The sequence below is a fragment of the Bos javanicus genome, chromosome 10 (assembly GCF_032452875.1).
Source record: "Bos javanicus breed banteng chromosome 10, ARS-OSU_banteng_1.0, whole genome shotgun sequence".
Classification (NCBI taxonomy): Eukaryota; Metazoa; Chordata; class Mammalia; order Artiodactyla; family Bovidae; genus Bos; species Bos javanicus.
This window is the reverse complement of record NC_083877.1, coordinates 90338885-90355053: the sequence shown is the minus strand read 5'-3', so window position 1 is coordinate 90355053 and position 16169 is coordinate 90338885. Positions and strand designations below refer to the sequence as shown.

The following is a 16169-nucleotide window of genomic DNA, read 5'->3' as shown; positions in this document are numbered from 1 at the left end:
TATATATATGCATTGATGGTTCTGAAACAGGACCGCCATCAGTTAACAGTCAAAGTGTCAGTGGTGTCAGTGATAAATGAGAAAGATATGGTCATTTGGCCTCGCTTCTCATAACTGTCTCCCAGCTATAAAATATTCTCCACATGCATTGTCAACTCAATTTTTCCAGCTATATTACTATACATTTCATCTGCACACTAAATTTATCATTCATTTTTCTTTTATGTTTGAGGACTCAAAAATCTTTGAAATGCTTTTATCTGTATATGTGCCTTTATGTTTCCAGTTTCCTTGACAGCAGCAGCTACTCTGCTCAATCTGGCTGGACCCACTCTGGGATGTTCTTTCCAGCCATGACCCTTTCTGGGCCCTCTTGATGCCCAAGAATAGGGCCAAGCCCTCTAGGTCTTTATCTGATGCCCATGGTGGGTCTCAAACCACTTTCACACCATCCTCGTCTAGGAAGATTTGGCTCCCTTGATGGTCCTGCTTGTCGTTACTGTCTCCTCCTTCTCCTTCTCCCTCCTTCCCTGCTCCTCCCCACCCACCCATGGGACCATGACCACCACCTCCTCTTCCATCTCCTTCTTTTTGCAAAATGAGCTGTGCTTCATACAACTGAAGAAGGAACTTTAGGGCAGGATGGACTATGATTTCACAGGTGAGTATAGAGCCCTTTGGAACATTAAGGACAGTGGAGACACAGTGCATCGCCTCGTGACACTGTAGGGACATCATGACCTACAATGAGACACTGAGGATGCTGCAGGGGTCTACGCAGTCTATTGACTCAATCAGGACTCGCTCAGCCGGAACTGGGTTCTTCACTGCATGCTAACAGGACCCTCCAAAAGTCTCAACTGTAGATGTGATTAATTCAAAAATTTGCTTTTGATCAGATAAAATAGGAATTTGCTTGCAGAAACTGTCTCAGGCAACTTCAAAAACACTTAAAATGAAAGTCTGCTTTTCATGATAAAACATTTCCTTTCACTATTTTTTTTTCCTCCAATGAAGTCATCACCTGCTAGATATTTCATCAAGAAAACTATCCTTCTTTTTTCACGCAGTCCTTAGCCAATAACAACTTCTGAAAGCTTTATTTTGTCTGAGCCCCAGGAAAACCTATGAGGTCATCTTTTTTGGTGCCCATTTTAAAGAAGAGAAAGGAGAGGCTCAAAGCAGTGGAGCGACTTGCTGAAAGCCAAGTAGCTCACTGGATACGGACAGAAATGAGACTCAAATCCAAGTCTTCCAACCACAAATTAAGCACATTTTTCTACTATGGCATTCTGCCTTTCAACACCATGCGTGGAATCAAAGTCAACAGATTTAGATCAAAATATCTTGGGAATAGCAAAGATCTGAGAAAACACACACGACTTGCATGCAGGTGCTGCCTCTGGTTCAGCTTACATAAGCGGTCACTCCGTCAAAACCCCCCATCACTCCCTTCTCCCACCTTCTCCTCCAACTCTGCCGGGATGGAACAGCTAAGCTGGGAGCTGCAGAGAGGGTCCCCAGCAGGCCCTCTCCACAGAAGTGGCTAATGATCTGGAAAAGCTCCTAAGCCTAGAAAACCCGAAGAGGCCTTTTTCAACATGAACAAATAGCAGCTAAAGGAAAAACAGAGCCAGCCTGCAGTGCGCAGCACTCTGTGGGAAGCGAAATTGCATCTGGTGGATACTTTTGTTGTTTCCCTGTTCTTTTTCTCTTGACTTCTGTTACCAGTCTTGAACGCCAACACTTCTCTGGACTCCTCTGCAGATTCCCCCACATGCCGTGCCTGAACCCAATCCAGTTCTACCACTGGCCAAATCCAGAGATGAACGTAAGCTAACAGCCACCTAACTTCACTGAGGACCAACCCAGAGGTTGATGGTTTACTGCGAGTATCTCACACACAGACAGCCAAGTGAAACATCCGAGCCAGCAATTTATAGATGTGATAGATGTGAGCAACAGACCATTTATCATAATTCAGCTCTGCTCCCATTTTTTCTCCAGGAGTCTCTTCAAGTGCTATAAATTATGGAAAAACAATACTATACAAGCCAAACTTAATAAATATCTGATTTCCCAAACTTGACAATGAGAGAATACCATCAGTCTTTTTTTTTTTTTTTTTGGCAGGGGTGTTGGAAAGAGAACACTATGCCCTTATGAAAAGGGGGTCGATGTGAACAATAACCCTTTCTCTACTCCTTCGTTTTATGTAAGTGTCTACATTGTAAGTCAGGAAGGAAACAGTCGGGGAAGGTTATAGATTCTTGTCAAACAAAACAGGTGCCCTGACACATAAATTTTCAGTGTTCCTGAAAGGCTCATAATTAAAAAATGAATCCAAGAGGATTTACTGTGAATTACACACAGAGAGAAGAAAATTAATAGGATGCCTTTTTTACACCCTGCATTAACTACATAAAGAGAAGCTGACTGTTGCCCAATTCTCCCCATCCTTCTATTTTGCAGGTGGTGAAAGGAGACCGTCAGGAGTTTCATGATAGCAATGGCAAGCACCTCATGGTAATCCTTTTTCTGGTCATATTCAGTCTTGTCCCTATTGTATAAAGAAGATGACTGCAACATGACACAGCTCCAAACACACAGGGTCAATAGGCAGATGTCATTCACAATGGATAGCTTCTCTCCAAATACTGAGCAGATTAATTTCTCAACAATAGATTTCAAAGGAGGGAACTTATATTTGACGTAATGATTTGTAAAAATCCCTCTGTTCTACGAGACCCTCCCTCCATAGAATTTGATTTCATGAGCGCACACTTCAGCAAAGACTTTTTTACCTTTGTTAAGATACATCTCATCTATGATTTCATTAATATCATAATTAATAATTGACACAGAAAGCAGCACATCACAGACGTGTGAACCAAAAACGAAGAAATGCAAGCTAATTTGAAGCAAACAGTCTAAATTATTTTGATCTGTTGGCCTTCTCTGATTTTTTTTTAATGATCTAATTCTTGTCTTGTTCAACAAGCCTATTTAATTACCATGAGACCCAGGTGAGTGGGAAGATGTTTGGTTTAAAAGAAATCAGCCCAACAAGGAAGAGCCCCTGTTCTTTCGGCAACAACAGATAACGTGAGCAAAGTGTAAAATAGGGAAAAGTGTGCGTACAGCGCCTCCCCAGGCCTGTGCGGGTGTCCCTTTCTTTGTACCAATTCTTTTTACCCCAGGGCACCAAAGCCTTCATTCTGACCAAGCTCTCTCCATGAATCCCTGCCACTCCCCCAAATGTCCCCAAATTAGTCATGCTGATTTATTTCTCCTTCTTGCTCTTATGAGTTTGAGTAAACTCCGGGAGTTGGTGATGGACAAGGAGGCCTGGTGTGCTGCAGTCCATGAAGTCGCAAAGAGTGGGACACGACTGAGCGACTGAACTGACTAAAACTCGCTCTCAAACCCTGTCAGAGCGGTTGACTTCAACCTGGTGGGGGAAGGAACTTACAAAGACTGACTAAACTAGTCAGTGACTCAAGGGCCTCCAGGGGAATATGAGCTGAAAAAGATACCTGCTTTCCCCAAAGAGTTTTTTAGGTGTGGTGACTTTAGGATAGCAAAGGAAGAGATATGGGAGACTTCAAGCGTGTTAAGAAGGACCATGAAGCCTAGAGGAAGTAGAATAAATGGGCAGCTCACTTCAATCCTAACAGCCCTGCTTCCACACAGGTGGCAGACAAGGCTGGTGGAAGCCCACCCTTCCACTTGCTTTATTTGCCTTCTATTCTCCCAAATCTTCCCAATGCAAAGCTTGCATGGAGAGAGTAGGACTCAGCTGGCATGCAGGATGACGTTCTCTGCATTCCTGCTCTGGGGTCTTGACAACAGGCAAGTCTTGTTTTAGAGAGTGGTTGCTCATCCTGGGGTCAGACTCCCCAGTGTTCTTGGGAGAGAATTTTCTCTTCCCTCAGGTAGGTTAAGTTGGGGGTAAAAAGGGCTTCTTCCAAACACCGTGTTACCACTGCTCAAAAAGTCAGGAATTCCTAGGAACTGCCTTTCACAGCAGTTTACGAAACACAAATTCTCAATCTCTCCGTTCATGTCTCTCTTTCTCTCTCTTGCATGTGTATGTGGGTGCACACACATGCTAATTTCAGAGTTTGTACTTTTTTTCTGAGCAATGTATTAGCTTGACAACCACTCAGGAGTAGCAGCAAGGCACTTCTGGTTGTTTCCACAATTAACACCCACACTCGAAGAATGCAGCTCTGCCCACAGATGACCCTGGCCAGAGCCCATCTCTAGGCAAATGTGTCCTCTCTCGCTCACGCCCACTTGATTGTGTTTTTCCTCGCCCCTGGGATTCACCCTGCCTTCACGTCCTCTTCACACCTGTCATTGCTTTCACTGGTTCTCTTCTCCAAGGGGCACTGCAAGGCGGAATGAAATCTTTTGCTTCCCCTCCAACCCTTTCCGCTCTTAGTAATGGCCCTTACATTCCTTTCTTTCTGAGTAATTTTCTCTAGTACAAGGAAACAGACTGTGTTTAATAAACAAATCCATGTTTGACAGATAGTGAAAACCACATAGAATTATCTAGTAGGCATCTGTGGCTTCATTTTCCTGATGCAGCTACGTCAGTGTCCAAAGCAAGAGGCTGGATTTTGTCAAGTTCTTTGACCTTCTCTCCACTATAGTAAGGAACCTTCCCTTTCCTCTGCCTACTCTGACATCAGATTTTAATCACATGTTCTTTATATCTCTCTGAGGACGTTTGCCCAGTCTAGGGCAGTGGTCACCAACGTACAATCTTCAGCCTGTTCTTATAGGCACATTTTTATTGGAGTACCATCACATACACTTTCTGTCTCTGGCAGACACCAGAGATATTGCACCAGTGAATAAAAGATGATTTGAAATGACTACACCAATGAAGGGGTCCCATGCTCCAGAAGGCCAGAGATATGTCAGGTCCATTCTAGAATGGTGTGGCTTGTTCACATCATAGGGTCCCTTTTTCTTTTCTTGAAAAATGCCAGATGGCATTTCCTAACCCAACCTCTGAAGGAGAATCTGTTGGAATTTCCCAGAATGTTTAAGCAACGAGAACATCATGGGAATAAGTTCACAATGCCCAAGGGAGCTCTACACATTCTGATGTAAAATTTCTTGTACGTTTGCTTTTAAAAAAGAGTCAAAATGGAATGCTTTGGTTCTCCCTAGAAGTTCCCAGGATCCTCATATCCGTTTTATAAAAACGCTGCCAATTCCAAGTAAACTACCAGAAAATAAGAAAATGTTTCTCCTGAAAGTGGAACTGCTTTACAAAACACAAATGGGAAGAAATGGATAAACCCGTAGCACATTATTGGACTCGAAAAGGATGCACATGGCTGTGCCAAATCATATTTTTCTTAGTAAGTCACACTGAATAAAAAAAAGAAGATAAATCACTGTGAAAATGCAAGTGAACTGGTAATAATAGCCCAGTTATAGCTGCCATGAAATAGTCATTAAGTTATATGCAGCATAAATCTCACAGTTTTGTAAATTATGGTGGTTCTTAGAGGCCAAATAAAGATAAACTGTACTAACTATGTCTGTGTTTCTCTGTGCTCCTTGGTGTGGCTTTTTAAAAGGCTTGAGCTCAGGCTCAGAGTACCATATGGTCTCTGAAGCATCTGAGGAAGTGCTAAAGGTTCACGGCTCTCTTCAAGACCCCTCTTCTGCATTTTGAAGCCGATTGTTTCTAACCAGTGCTTCTCTGCCTTTTGGTTTGTTCTGGCTCACCCTGAGATCAGATAGGCTTCCAGCTCAAGCCTTTTCCTTCCAGCTCAAGCCTTTTCCTTCCAGCTGCTTTTCTTTCCAAGGGCTGCTGAAAGAGCAGGTGCTGGAGAGGGGCAGTTTCCAGGGCTGAGCTTGCTGTACGGTTCTAGCCAGCCACCACCACCCCAGAGCCCAGCAATGAAATCTCACCCCACGTGCCTCAGTAGATGTGCGCGTTAGCAAAACTCACATTCAAAGATTACCAAGAAACGTCCCTTTTCCTCCTTTTTGGAGGTTGGTGATAATCCCCAGTTGCCTTTTCTTCTTAACTGCTTTATCCCCCCTGCTATTTAAACTGAATTCTTATTGCTCCAAATTAAATCCATTCTTTCTAGCCTTGTCATTGCTAACTAATGAGAGCAATTCCTCTCTTTGCTCTTGGTGGCTGCACTTTGGGTACTTATGGATGAGAATCATATCCTTCTCTAGCCTACGTTCCTAACTGCAGACTCACAGGTGATAAAATGGGTTAATTGTTGCTATAAAAATATTTTCTATCCTCATAACGAAGTAATTTTTTCCTCCAAATCATTTTAATTTCTTTGAATTGCACTGGGTTCTTAATGATCTGCAGTGAGTGAGGGTGCAGTCTTATTGGGTTTACATATACAAGCAAACCGTCGGATACATACGACACACGCATACACCAACTCCTGGCCATTGCATTGCTTCTGTTTGCCCCATCCACTGTGGCCTCAGTTTTTACCATCTGTTCTTCACATCTCAACAAGAAAGCCTGCGGGCTTGGGCAGAGGTTGCCCAAGCACAGCCTGCAGTCTGTTTTTATAAATATACTTTTATGGCAATATAATCACGCACATTTCTTTAATGATGGATTGGCCGTGGCTGCTTTCACATTAACAATGGCAGAGTTGAGTAGCTATGTCAGAGACTGCATGACCCAAAAAGCCCCAAATATTCTATTTGGCCCTTCACAGAGCAGTCCCCAACCTTTTTGGCACCAGGGACCAGTTTTGTGGAAGACAATTTCTCCATGGAGTGGGGTGGGCGTGGTTTCAGGGTGATTCAAAGGCACTACATTCGTTGTGCACTTTATTTCTGACCTAATACTGCTGCTAATCTGTGGGAGGTACCAGTCCCTGGCGCGGAGGTTGGGGACCCCTTCTTTGGAGACAACCTTGGCTGACTGCCAAACGGAGGAGATCACTGACACTCAAGATGGCCTTGCCACTTGCACCAGGCTGATGAACTGTACCTGGTCAGTCTCTTATTCCACCTAAGTGGAATAGGGGTTAGGGTTAGGGTTAGTGAAGTCACTCAGTCATGTCCGACTCTTTGCGACCCCATGGACTGTGGCCCACCAGGCTTCTCCATCCATTGAATTTACCAGGCAAGAGGACTGCAGTGGGTTGCCATTTCCTTCTCCAATTTGCACCTAAGTGGTCTGCTAAATGTCTCACGGCCAAGCCACACAGTAGGGGAGGGAGTCTGGACAGGACGCGTTTTATTTTCTATTCCCGAGGCACCCTCTGGGGATCACGTTCACATCCAAGGGGGGAAAATGAGGCTTAACACACAGCACCCCTTAGGTGTGGCTCAAGCACAGACGAAAGGATATAAACGCGTGCTCCGGTGTCGCGTCAGCCTAGAATGTTCCACGGCGGTTATCTGGCTCACTCACTCAGACCAGCAGGAAGACAAGAGAATCCGGGCCCCAGCCCGGTACTCACGATGTGAAGCTGGAGGAAGTCGCCGAGGCCCGGGGCGCTGTCGATGCGCACCAGGATGCCGTCCTTCACGGTTGTGCTGAAGCCCACGGCCAGGCGGTCGGAGCGTGTGCTGGGCCTGTCGTTGGCCGGCCAGGTGTACAGGATGAGGCCTCCGCTCTTCCCGAAGATGTACGTGGCGCCAGCTGCGAAAGCAAGGAGAGGAGCATGAGGACCCTGCAGGGCTCCTCGCCAGCTGCGGTTACCCTGCTGAGACTCTGCACAGGGAGCCGTGGAGCACGACGGCCTTCACGTGCCCAGATGCAGAGACCAAGAGGGATGCAGTGCAGGGGCTCAGAAGATGCTGTCACCCCAAATTAAAGAGGCAGGCGAAATGAGTTATCACAAAGCAGATGCTGGCGAGAGATGGTCCTCGCGTCTCCAGGTCCTGCTGAACAAGGGGAGAGGTCGGATAGTACGCCATGTCTGAGAGCTCTCCTACCTTGGGAGAGCTATTTCATCTTCCATCTCAGCCAGGACAGCACAAGAAAGGAACCTTCAGCCACCCTCTCAGAAAAGAAAGCCTGAGAAAACCGAGTTACGTGACAACGCGTTTGTCTATTTTACTCTTATGTTGCCATATAAAAAGGTGATAAATATTAATTGCAGAGGCCTTTAAAAAATTAACTCTATATTTTTCCCCCTGCTGTGACAGAATACCAGTAAACCAGATGTTTCTGACTCCTTTCCAAACTAAATTTCGAAAAGAAGATACAGGAGACACGGAAAAAAAAACATCAGTTGAATGAATTTTGATCATGACAAGCAGCATTCACTATGACTAGTGGATTCAGTGGTGTTTTTAATGTTTACTTGTGTTTTAGCTTTTATAATTTATAAATCCAAGGGTCAGTAAGACTATATTAATTTAAAAATAGGAAAAAAGAGGAAGAAAAACAGGGAAAATACTTACATCTCATACATTTCAAAGGTCTACTTTTAAAAACAAGTTTTAAAATCTGCATTTGGGAAAAAGTATGCAGATTTGGTAGCCAAAACAGCTATATCATTGTAGTTTTCACGGCTATATGTATGTTACCCATAGTGAGTAATTCCATATGTCATTCATCTCAAAGTTCAGAGGACATTTGGCACCAGATTTTCTTGTGAGTTTCCCATTGATCATAGTCCAATCCTTGAAACTGTTTTAAAGCAACATGAGACAAGCATTCCTATATCTCTCGAATTTTCTAAAAATCCCCAGCATGGGTCTACATTTAGTTTACACAGAATATTGGGTTGAATTATGTTGTTTGAAGAAGAAATGAGTTATGCAGCCTGTTCAGAAATAACAGAGTAAGCTGCTATGAGGCTAGAGTTAGGAGTATATTTCATATCTTATCCCTTTCTAAAGCTTTAAGCCACATTGTATTCTGAGGCATATAGAATTTAATTTGTCCTCTTTGAAAGGTCACTATTCTAGTTGTTCCAGTATGCTCAGTTTGGGTATTACATGTAGCATAACATTATTTTCCTTTTATGAATTTCTCAATTCTTAGGGGATGGGGGTCTGAAAAAGCCCTCCACATTCATCTGGAGATTTGAGGATTGTGGTATGGAAAGTTTATGTTTAATTCTACACGCACAACAATGTTTGCTCCTTATTATCCACAAACGCCCTCAAAGCCTCTTAAAATTAGAAACATGGATGTAATGATTTACCCTTAATATCTCTCCATCTGTGAAACACTTAAATAATTTCCTTTCTGTAGATGATTACAAATATCACCACCGTTCCCTTTATTCTTTATTTGGAAAACTGAAGGTCACTCAGGAATTATTGTATAGAATCACCAAAAATGCAAATTAGCCTGTGACATTTTTGTGACCATTTATAAAATCTTACCCTATTCAGTCCTAAATATATAGTGGATTCTGCTACAGGAATAAATGCATAGTCTATCAGGAAATAAGTTTGTCACTACAAAAAGAAGAAGTAAAAAACTGATAACAGCAGCAACATATACATGGTACATTACAATCTGTAAAAGATTTTTCAAATTCATTAGCTGGATCTTCACAACAATAGTCCTATGGAATAGTTCATTGATTAACATTGTTTGGAAATATAGACCCAAAGATCAGACTTAAATAATTGACACCCTCTTTAAGTCTACACCTGGACTCTACCGCTTCCCACATCCTAGCTTTACCAAATACCAATCATAGCTTAATATCATTCTATAATAAACTATACCAAGGATATAAAGTTGACTGTACTTCATTTTTTCCACATCTTCTCATTAGAATGAAGCAGAATAAAAAAAGAAAAAAAGCCATAGTACACAAATCTAACATTTTTCCAAAAGTTAGTCTGGCTTTCTGACGATATATATAACTTTAGAAACTTTCTACACTGCTTATATTTTCAACCACTGTCCTATTCAGTAATTCTCAATATATAGAATACAAAGAGGAAGAGTATTTTAAAAGATAAAAACACAACTTCTTATATATAGTGGCTAGAAGGTCACCATGACTACACTTTTTAAAATAAAGAATGACATTATACAATGACAATATTAGGATAAGTAGATATAATGTATTATTTCAGTTATTTTTATTGCTTCTGATGTTCTGAATTTAGGATGTCACTATGTTGGATAATTCTAACTTTACAGGTGAAAAGGGCATAAAAGGTACAAAGTCCTTGGGTGCATGCATGCGTGCTCAGTTGTGTCCGGCTCTGTGTGACCCTATGAACTGTCCATAAATATCCATACAGTCCATAAATATCAATAACCTCAGATATGCAGACAACATCACCCTTATGGGAGAAAGCAAATAGGAACTAAAGAGCCTCTTGATGAAAGTCAAAGAGGAGATTGAAAAAGCTGGCTTAAAACTCAACATTCAAAACACTAAGATCATGGCATCCAGTCCCATCACTTCATGGCAAATAGATGGAGAAACAATGGAAACGGTGACAGACTTTCTTCTCTTGGGCCCCCAAATCACTGCAGATGGTGACTGCAGCCATGAAATTAAAAGATCCTTGCTCCTTGGAAGGAAAGCTATGACCAACCTAGACAGCATATTAAAAAGCAGAGACATTACTTTGCCAACAAAGATCCATGTAGTCAAAGCTATGGTTTTTTCCAGTAGTCATGTATGGATGTGAGAGCTGGACCATAAAGAACATCGAGCACCGAAGAATTGATGCTTTTGAACTGTGGTGTTGGAGAAGACTCTTGAGAGTCCCTTGGACTGCAAGGAGATCAAACCAGTCAATCCTAAAGGAAATCAACCCTGAATATTCATTGGGAATACTGATGTTGAAGCTGAAGCTCTGATGTGAAGAACTGACTCATTTGAAAAGACCCTGATGCTGGGAAAGATTGAAGGCTGGAGGAGAAGGGGATGATGGAGGTTGAGATGGTTGGATGGCATCACCGACTCAATGGACATGAGTTTGAGCAAGCTCCGGGAGTTGGTGATGGACAGGGAAGCCTGGCGTGCTACAGTCCATGGGGTTGCAGAGTTGGACACAACTGAGTGACTGAACTGACTGACTGAGGCTCCTCTGTCCATAGGGCTTTTCAGTCAAGAATACTGGAGTGGGCTGACATTTTCTCCTCCAGGAGACCTTCCCAACCCAGGGATCAAACCCATATCTCGTGTCTCTTACATTGGCGGGCAGATTCATTACCACTGAGTCATTGATCCTTAACATATGGCTTATTTTACTATGTAGAAATAAATATTAAAATGTATTCTTGTGCTGAATTTGCTAGTAAGGGTGACTAAAAACCCTGGATGCTCCCATGGTCCAATGTTGGCTTTAAAGGAAGTTAATTAATAGTTACAACCCTCTACTCTGGTAACCTATTATTATTATCATTTTTTATTCTTAGTTAGCTTTGTTATCTTGCATGGTTTTTAAGGCAAATAGATGCTTTCTGGTCACTTTCATATAAAATACCTTAGAGTCCCAGGGGGACATAGAATTATTTTGTTTTACATTTTCAAATTTAAAGGTTCATTTTGTTATTTTTAAATGTGGATTACAGATCACGTTACAAAAACTTTTGGGGAACATCCCAGGAACTATAAGAAGCCTCCTTAATCCATTAAAGATTTTCACTTCTAAGCCATGCATTCCACATCACGTGCCTTCCTCCCCAAGAAGGAATCTAGCATTTCTGATTGCTGGTTTCTCACTGTGCTCAGTATGCTTATGCTAAGATCATACTACAATTATCAACAATCAGTTTAGTTCAGTTCAGTCCCTCAGTCGTGTCCGACTCTTTGCAACCCCATGAATCGCAGCACGCCAGGCCTCCCTGTCCATCACCAACTCCCAGAGTTCACTCAGACTCATGTCCATCGAGTTGGTAATGCCATCCAGCCATTTCATCCTCTGTTGTCCCCTTCTCCTCCTGTCCCCAATTCCTCCCAGCAGCAGAGTCTTTTCCAGTGAGTCAACTCTTTGCATGAGGTGGCCAAAGTACTGGAGTTTCAGCTTTAGCATCATTCCTGCCAAAGAAATCCCAGGGCTGCAGGACCATGTAAATTCTCTGCTTGCTAACAAAAGTGATTAATTCAACTGAGGGGGAAAAAAATGCTGTGGTAGCATTTTGGCCAAGTTGGCAAGCAGCTGAAGTTGCTTTACTGAGTTCTAACCAACACACTGTTTCAGTAATGGAATCTCCATTCTGTGACCATTAGCTATGATTAGGTACAGACACTACCTCTTCAAATAGTCAACAAGCATTACATGTTACTTAACCCCCAACTTCTTTCTTCCGAAGAGTACCCACAATGGGTCTGGCTCACAGTTTTCATAACTGGCTAGCTCTTTATTGGGATGGAGCTGATGGTGATTTTGGCAGCTACATATCCATACAGCATATTACTCATTTAGGGGATTACCAACAGGAATAGGATCAAGGTCCGATTTAAGACTGACACTAGAAATGATAATATATACACGCCTAGAAAATCCCATGGGCAGAGGAGCCTGGTGAGCTACAGTCCATGGGGTCACAAGAGTTGGACCCAACTTAGTGACTAAACCACCACACACATGTGTATACATTTGCATGTATGTGTGTGTAGGTATGTGTACAAAGAAGGGAGGTTTTAGTTAGAAAATACAATAGACTATCTGGAATTTATTATATTTCCCCATCAAATAATTAAAGATACAGGGACTCCAGAAAAGCATTTATATATTATACCAGTTATATATTTATGTTTAAAAACAACAAACTCACTGTTTCTGAAATAATTTTCAATTGGTGTTAAAATGGAACAAGTTTGGAAGCATCTCCAAAGGGAGAGACCTGAGAGAGTTGCATTTAAAGAGAACTTACAAGGAACTATACTCTATATTTAATAATTACTTACATGGGAAAAAAATTTGAAAAAGTACATACACACACACACACTCACATATATGGGGCTTCCCCAGGGGCTCAACGGTAAAGAATCCACCTGCAATGCAGGAGACCTGGGTTTGATCCCTGGACTGGGAAGATCCCCTGAAGAAGGGCATGGCAACCCACTACAGTATTCTTGCCTGGGTAAATTCCATGGACAGAGGAGCCTGAGGGCTATAGTTCATAGGGTCGCAAAGAGTTAGACAGGACTGAAGCAACCAAGTATGAGCATATACAGATATATGTAACCGAGTCACTCTGCTGTACACCTGAAATTAAGGCAACATTGCAAATCAACTATGCTTCAATCAACATAAATTAAAATTAAAAAGAGAACTAGATAATTTACTGGTGGAAAAGTGAAGCAGGTAGAATAATAAATTAAATAATAATGTAATTCTTAGCATGGAAACGGCCTGGTGGGTATACTGGGATAAGAAACGAGATGTCAGTCTCCTTGCCTGGGACTCTGAACGCTGCCTGAGAACTCAGTCTAAAATAGAATGGCACTGAGGTATGTCTACCTTCCTTTATTATATCAGGTTCCTATTCCTTATTTCTGTTTCATTACTCTTTCATCAACCTTATTCACATTTGTATTCTTTATTGTGAATTGGTAAATCCTTTTGGAAATAGGCTATCAGTGACACAAAATATATTATGCCAGTAGATGTTGTTATTGCTATTAACTTAAAATTACCTTTAATTCATATCAATTATCACACAGATAATAAAACTAAAATGGAAAGGCATTGAAAATGACAAATAACTCTTTGAGGCAATGAAGACTCAAGGATCTCATAATGACTGATGACCTGCAAAGCAAAGTTTCTCAGTCTCTTTTACATATTTAGTTTGTTCCACGGTTCCCCTTATGTATACTCCCGGCTCTTTAGGGGGTGTTCAAAATAATAGGTCCTTATAAGTCCATAACTTCAAATGGTGTTCAAAATGCTTTCTTTGGGAGTATCTTATTTGATGTCTCTTTCTCCAGTACCCGCTGAAGTGCTAACGGTAAATATTTTTATTACTGCTTTAATAGAAGGGTAAACAAAGGCTCAAAGAGATTAAATGACTTGATGTGGTGTCACGCTGGGACTGAGACAGAGCCAGATCCTCCCTATCTTGATTCTGCCCTCGTCTCCCCTCCACAGACCATCTTGCTCACCCAGGGGACGTAACGTCTGTAAAGAAATTCCTGGAGGCCAAGAGCTCCAGGAGGAGAAGGGGAGGGTAAATAACAGATGAAAAAAGTATGAAAAACAAAATCTCGGCATTACAGAAGGGGCCACAAGGGAATACAAGGTAAGGGATATAGATTTTAGAAATAGCCCTGCAATGTATTTATTTCACAGATGGTTTATTATATTTTGTGTACTCTGAAATTTTTGAAATAAACACCTAAATCGGCGATGAAGTCACCTTAAATAAAACAAACCTGAAGGAACTGAACATTAAGAGAGAAATTGCATCTGTTTTAAAGAACATACTTCATCTTTGGCAAAGAAATGATCAGATTTACTGCTCAGCTAACTGAGAAACTGACAATACCGCCTGAGTCAAGTATACCATCAGGGAGATCCAAGCCCCATTTTGCTCGGCCACACAAGGGCCCTCTCCATATGGGGCTGTTTATTTCTCTTTCTTAAAGAATGAGTAAAACCAACGGGCATGGAGAACACAGGGGCAACATTTCAGAGCATATCCCTCAATTAGAGATAAAGTATACTCTGCTCTCATGGGAAATAGATGGGGAAACAGTGGAAACAGTGTCAGACTTTATTTTTCTGGGCTCCAAAATCACTGCAGATGGTGACTGAAGCCATGAAATTAAAAGACGCTTACTCCTCGGAAGGAAAGTTATGACCAACCTAGATAGCATATTCAAAAGCAGAGACATTACTTTGCCAACAAAGGTTCGTCTAGTCAAGGCTGTGATTTTTCCTGTGGTCATGTATGGATGTGAGAGTTGGACTGTGAAGAAGGCTGAGTGCCAAAGAATTGATGCTTTTGAACTGTGGTGTTGGAGAAGACTCTTGAGAGTCCCTTGGACTGCAAGGAGATCCAACCAGTCCATTCTGAAGGAGATCAGCCCTGGGATTTCTTTGGAAGGAATGATGCTAAAGCTGAAACTCCAGTACTTTGGCCACCTCATGCGAAGAGTTGACTCATTGGAAAAGACTCTGATGCTGGGAGGGATTGGGGGCGGGAGGAGAAGGGGACGACAGAGGATGAGATGGCTGGATGGCATCACTGACTTGGTGGACATGAGTCTCAGTGAACTCCGGGAGTTGGTGATGGACAGGGAAGCCTGGCGTGCTGCGATTCATGGGTCGCAAAGAGTCGGACACGACTGAGTGACTGATCTGATCTGATCTGATCTGATACTCTGCTCTATACGTTGAAATTGATCTAAAACTAAAGCTTCCAGGGATGCACTTAAATTTCCTTTTGCTTAAAAGTATTCCCGTAAGTTCATTGTTCTTTCTTGGGGGCAATTCTTTCTTTCACAAACCTTTGGTAGTGCTTTATGATGCTATTTATGATGCTCATGCTAATCCTAATATTAATAATTATACTCACTGTAGGGATGAGTCATTTCTCACGCATTATAGTCTGCAGTACAACAGTTCAGATTCCTGTGCTTGTCCCTTTAGGAACTGCTGCTGTGTTAGTTTGTCAGGGCCGCCCTGACAGTGGCTGTGGCCTTGCCCCTCACTGTGCCATCCTGTGGTCTGCGCTCTTTACTCAGTGTCCTGCTTTCTTCTTTCTAAGGATACCCGCCCACCCGAATGACCTCAGTTTAACTGAATTACCTCTTTAGAGACTCTGTCTCCAATTACAGTTAAATTCTGAGGGGTTATGACTGGGGGGGTTACGACTTAAATATATAACTTTTGAGGGGACATAACTCAGCTCATAAGGGTCACTATTCCAGTTTTAAAGATGAGAAATGCTATATAAAGAATGAGGTTAAAAAAATCTTGCCCAAAATCTAAAGAAATCAGGAATTTAATCCAGATCTATCTAACTTAACGAATATATCTCCCTTAAATTTACCTATGTAACTGCATGGGGATAGAGATAATGAGAGAGAGAAGAAAGACAATGTTTGCTAACATGTAGCAAAAAATAAACAGCAAGCAAGACAGAAATTCAATTCCCACAGGATGGAAATGACAGTAGAGGGCTGACTGTTCTGATCATTTTATCTGAGTTACATAACAATGGTAATATGAAGTTGTTCTCTACCAAGTATATAAAAAGGTCA

General features: G+C 42.0%; 1 protein-coding gene across 5 annotated transcripts in view; it reads right to left on the bottom strand.

Annotated features, from left to right (window-relative positions):
• NRXN3 (neurexin 3) overlaps positions 1-16169 on the bottom strand; it is a 609682-nt gene that overhangs the window by 409664 nt on the left and 183849 nt on the right. For all 5 annotated transcript variants that reach the window (XM_061429595.1, XM_061429596.1, XM_061429593.1 and 2 more), the window contains exon 2: positions 7482-7663. In XM_061429595.1, the coding sequence (XP_061285579.1) occupies positions 7482-7663 (182 nt within the window). The remainder of the gene's footprint in view (positions 1-7481; positions 7664-16169) is intronic.